Source organism: Hippocampus comes, unplaced genomic scaffold, assembly GCF_001891065.2.
Source record: "Hippocampus comes isolate QL1 unplaced genomic scaffold, H_comes_QL1_v1.1 scaffold301, whole genome shotgun sequence".
In the NCBI taxonomy this organism is placed as follows: Eukaryota; Metazoa; Chordata; class Actinopteri; order Syngnathiformes; family Syngnathidae; genus Hippocampus; species Hippocampus comes.
Window position 1 is genome coordinate 263439 of NW_017805928.1, and position 4785 is coordinate 268223.

General features: G+C 56.1%; 2 protein-coding genes across 2 annotated transcripts in view; both read left to right on the top strand.

Annotated features, from left to right (window-relative positions):
* Positions 1-502, top strand: part of LOC109527619 (aftiphilin-like) — a 4370-nt gene extending 3868 nt beyond the window's left edge. Inside the window, exons 9-10 of the mRNA XM_019889628.1 lie at positions 136-220; positions 356-502. Of these exons, the coding sequence (XP_019745187.1) occupies positions 136-220; positions 356-498 (228 nt within the window). The 3' untranslated portion in view covers positions 499-502. The remainder of the gene's footprint in view (positions 1-135; positions 221-355) is intronic.
* A 2080-nt stretch (positions 503-2582) lies between these two features.
* LOC109527620 (interferon regulatory factor 2-binding protein 2-A-like) overlaps positions 2583-4785 on the top strand; it is a 22714-nt gene continuing 20511 nt past the window's right edge. Inside the window, exons 1-2 of the mRNA XM_019889629.1 lie at positions 2583-3639; positions 4625-4781. Of these exons, the coding sequence (XP_019745188.1) occupies positions 3054-3639; positions 4625-4781 (743 nt within the window). The 5' untranslated portion in view covers positions 2583-3053. The remainder of the gene's footprint in view (positions 3640-4624; positions 4782-4785) is intronic.

Below are 4785 nucleotides of genomic sequence, written 5' to 3' on the forward strand. Positions count from 1 at the left end.
CGCCCGACTGCGAGTGTCTAACGAGGCCTTTTTCTTCCTTCCTTCCTTTCTTTCCATCGTTTTTTTTTTTTTTTTTTTCATTTCCTCCTCCTCCTCCTCCTCCCGCTTTCGCTCGCTCGCGCTCGGCCGCCCGCAGCCAGCGGCGGCTCCTTCCTACTAAACCTGGACTTCTTCGGTCCCGTGGACGACTCGGGCTCGTCCTGCTCGCCCGCCATCCCAGGTCAGCCGCTCTCTCGGCTCCGCCCCCTCTCTCGCTTTTTTTCCTCCGCTCGCTCTCCCACTCGAGCCGCCGCCGCGTCGCATCACGGCCTAGCCCCCGCGAACTATTTTTTCTCCCCCCCCGCCCCTCCGGCAGGCGTGGACCCCGAGTTGGTGGAGCTGACGACGGCCAAGATGGAGCCGGGCGGCGGCGGCGGCGGCGCCGCCGGCGGCCGCGTGGTGGATGCCTTCGCCCGCCTCATGTCCACCATGGACAAGACCAGCACCTCCACTCGGTAAGCCTCGACCGCTCGGAACCGTTTTTCCAACGTTAAAATATGAAATGACCCCCCCCCCCCCTAAAAAAAAAAAAAAAAAATCGACTCAAAATGATTTTCACTTTTTTTTTGTGTGTCATAAAAGTCAATGAAGTAGAATTCACATCCTTTTGAAAATGGATTTTTTTTTTTTTTAATCGAATAAAATGGGAACATTGTTGTGGAAAATTGGACTTTCACGTTTTTAAATGGGGGGGGGCGGCAGTTGAAATTAGCATTTAAAAAAAAAAAGCATTTAAAATCAGAAATGGGCTTTTTTTTTGTGGGACAAAAAAATAAATAAATCGAATTGAATTTTTGTGAGGAAAATGGAAGTCGGGTGTTTTAAGCATGCTCGCAAAGCGCAACACGCCACGGGTGACTTTTTTTGTTTTGCCCCCCCCCCCCCCCCCCCGCCACTGTCACCCCCTTTTTCTTGTTTTCTGTCAACCCCGTCTTTCTATTTTTCCGCTTTTTGTTTGAAAACCTTTATCGCGGCGGAGGTGGGGGGAGTGGTGGAAGAAACGGTGATTATCAATATCCAACCAATCAATCTCTCTGATCAATCGATGGATTTATTGATGGACTTTTGGCCGCTCTGCCCGCTGCTGACATCGCTCTGAATGTCTCCAGAGGGTCGCTTGGCCCGTGATGCTGAGGTTGCTTGCTCACTGTGTCAATGAAGGGACCAATTTGTGCGTGTGTGTGAGAGAAGGAAATTTGCGCAGTCAAGATGAAATGGATGTAAAATAAATAAAAATGCAAAAAAAAAAAAGTTCCTCTGAAAGAAAAATACCGTAAGATGGAATCACTGGAAATGGCGGGCGTGCGCGCGTGCACGCGTTTGTCCACTTTTGACTTTTTAGTCTCCACAAATTAAAGTCATTGAAGAAAAGGAAATAAAAATCAATTCAATTTCAGAATAAAAGGTGTTGGACGTCCACGTCTTGTTTTTGCCAACGATTTTATTTTGAAGGTGTTGTCAGCGTCTGTCAAGTACAGCGTGAACGATTGTTGCTGCGCTTTTAGCTTGTTGACCTCGTGGTGCTGTACGGTGATCTCTCGCTATTTCGCGGTTCGTTTATCGCGGCCTTGGTGCATCGCGGATTTTTTTTTTTCAAACGTATTCATTGAAAAAAAACTTCGCAAACGGTCCACGAGAGGTCAGCAAAACAACAGCGAGTCACTAGAGCAACATATACAGTGAGTACATTTATGTTGAATCGATGAGTATATAGCATTAAGTCATGTTAATGACTACAAAATTGACTTCTACACGCATGTATACCATTAAATTTGATTGACAGGTGTCGTGTGTTAAGAGTCGCTCGCGTGTCCAGCAGCAGCCAAGATGTCAACCAATCAAAGGACTTGTGGCGACAGTCAAGTCCTACTTCCTCGACTCGGCAGACTGTGATGTCATGAGCCGTAATGACGACAACAAGCCACGCCTCCCCGCGGCGGGGTGGGGCCCACTCAAGACCTCAAACGCTGCGGGCGCCGCTGCCAGGAAATGACGAGTCTTGAGTGAGCCCGCTCAGAAAACGGAAGGATACGTCGTCGCGGACAGAACAGGTCGTCGCTCTTCCGCTAGATGGCAAGAGAATACACGATGACGTAGTTCCGGTTTTTTGTTGTTGTTTTTTTTCCGAGCTCGGAAACCGAACAGGGAGTCAGACGGTACCAGCGTCCAGGTTGAATTGCAACGAGGGAAGCACACTTGGCATGCAAATGTTTCAGGTCAAAGGGTGACGATCGCGGGATGCGCATCATTATTCTTGCGTGTCCGTGACTGAGCTCATGGCCCCGCCCCCTTTTCCCCGATCGGATGTGCTCTGGCGCCAAAATGTTTCAGCACCCCGAAACTTCTGAAGCCACGTGGGATACGTTTGCACATAAGACGTCCACTTTGACTCGGCAACAACAAACAAAAGAGATTTGTTTTTTTTTGACAGTATTGTAGTTGAGCAGCTTGGTGACGTAGCGAGTGACATCGTTTCAGAAGATAGAAAAGACTGCGCCAGAGGCTTTGAACTCAAATTAATCGCGACCAAAAGTGTATTTGACCACGTCATTTTTTTTTTTTTCTTCTGTAGTTGTTGGATAAGGAAACAAATGGAACTAAAACCGAACAATGCTACTGCGGGTCTCCCGACTGAACTGGCTGGAAAACTCATTGCAACTACTTTGTCCATGTCAGGACGCGGTGACGTGCGCGCGCCGCATGAAAGGGACGAGTGCGACATCGCACGCCAAACAAACGATCTTGGAGCGGTCGCTGTCTGGGGCCGGGCGGGAAGAAAGGCGCGCGTGGCTATGACGTCACCGTCCCTCTCGCGCCGGAGCTGGGAGGAGCGCGTCCGCCGCGCCTACGTGATGCCGGGCGGCCGCTTTCTGACGCCATAGCGCCGACATCTTGCGTGCGTTTACTACGACGAACCGCCAGCCGCCTCCACGTCTGTTTTGTTTTCCCGCGACGTCGTCGTCACCGTCGCCGCTTCCAGCCGGCCAGCCAGCCACCCAGCCAGCCATCTTATCATGACAGCGGCCGCCCGGCGCCAATCGTGCTTCCTTTGCGACCTGCCCCGCATGCCGTGGGCCGTCATCTGGGACTTCAGCGAGGCCGTGTGCCGAGGCTGCGTCAACTACGAGGGAGCCGACCGCGTGGAGTCGGTCATCGACGCCGCCCGCCAACTCAAGCGGGCCCACGGCCTCCACCAGGGCCGAGCGGGGGGGAAGCCGCCGCCGCCGCTCACCGCCAAAGAGCCGCAGCATCCGGCCGGCGGGGGGGCCGCCACCTTCCGCTACCCGCTGACCGACAGGGCGCCCTCTCGCCTGGGCCCCGAGTACCAGACGACGACGGCGACGACGGCGGCGGCGGCTGCGAGGCTCTCGGGCTGCGGTTTCATCAAAGCCGACGAGCCGCCCGAGCTGAACCGCCAGAATGGCCCCAACCCGCGGGGGGGCGTAGGGGGCGGCGGCGGCGGCGGGGGTCCGGTGCCGCCGGCCCACGTCGGCCACCTGCGCCTCCTGGACAAGGGCAGGAGCGTGCGCGAACTCGCGACCGTGCCCGCGCCCGACGCCGGCTTCACCAAGGGTCACGTGGCCGCCGCCGCCAAGACAGGTACGCTGACGTCACGACCGCCTTCTTGATGACTGTTGATGGTGTTTGTGTTCGCCGGCACTGTGGTGTTCTTTTCGTGCTTCAGATTGCGCTTTAATGCTCCCCCTGCTGCACAAGGCAATATGGATCATGTGCGGAGTCCGCCCGCCCGCCCGCTCGCCCGGCCGGGTGTCTCCAATCACCTCCTGGAAGAAACTGAATGCAAAATGGCAACCGTGGCCTAAATTGGCAGACGCTCTTTGAGCCCGACCAAGCCAAAACCCAAATGTGCGCCATCGGATGCGTGGAATAAAAAGACTTTGGCCCTTGAAAGCGCCTCGTCGTGGCTGATGCAACTCGATGCCTTTGCGCTCCTCGTCCGACGCTTTTGAAGTTGCGTTGTGGCTTATTTGCCCGCCGCCGAGGGACCGGGAGGCCGAAGGTCTGGCTAAGCAAGCGGCGGCTCGTAGCTCGCGCCCATAAAACCGCCTGGCCTGGCGCGAGCTCGCATTTGGCCCCAAACCGCCCCCGGTTTGTCGGAGGCAGCCTGGAGCGGAGCGCCGCTAACGCGTAGCTTAGCCGCTCCCCTTTTTCGACCGAGTAGTCACGGAAAGCGTTACGGGGTGAGATGGGGGGGGGCGGTCCGGTGACGAGCACCCGCGAAAAAGATTTCTCGCGGCACTTAATTGCCACCACCGGGCTGCAGAGGCGCGTCAACATTGGGCCACGCTCGGGTCCGTCGTCGGCGTGCAACAAAAGGAAACGTTGAACAAAGGTCAAAGCCAGCGGCGCACGCCGTCAACATGAAAGTCACAAAAGGGCGAAAGCTTTGGGGGCATGAGGTCGCCTCTCCGCCCCCGCCCCTCCGCGGGAGTCCCGTTTTTGGGCGAGGAAAGGAAATGGAGACGTTTGCCTTTCCAACGCCGCCGCCGCCGCCGCGTTGTCTTTGTGAAAATATTCAAGCGGATGTTGTGACTTTGGTCCACTGCTCTTGGGCATCTTCCAGACAGGGGGAAGCACCCGCGCAGCGTGAAGAGGAAGGCGTCGCCAGAGCCGGACGGCAAAGGCTCGGCCCCCAAGTGCAACGGCCCCGAGGGTCCGCCGCCGCGGTTGCCGTCGGCCAACGGGGCGGTCGGGACGCCCGCCGCGCCGCCCTGCTTCTCGTCC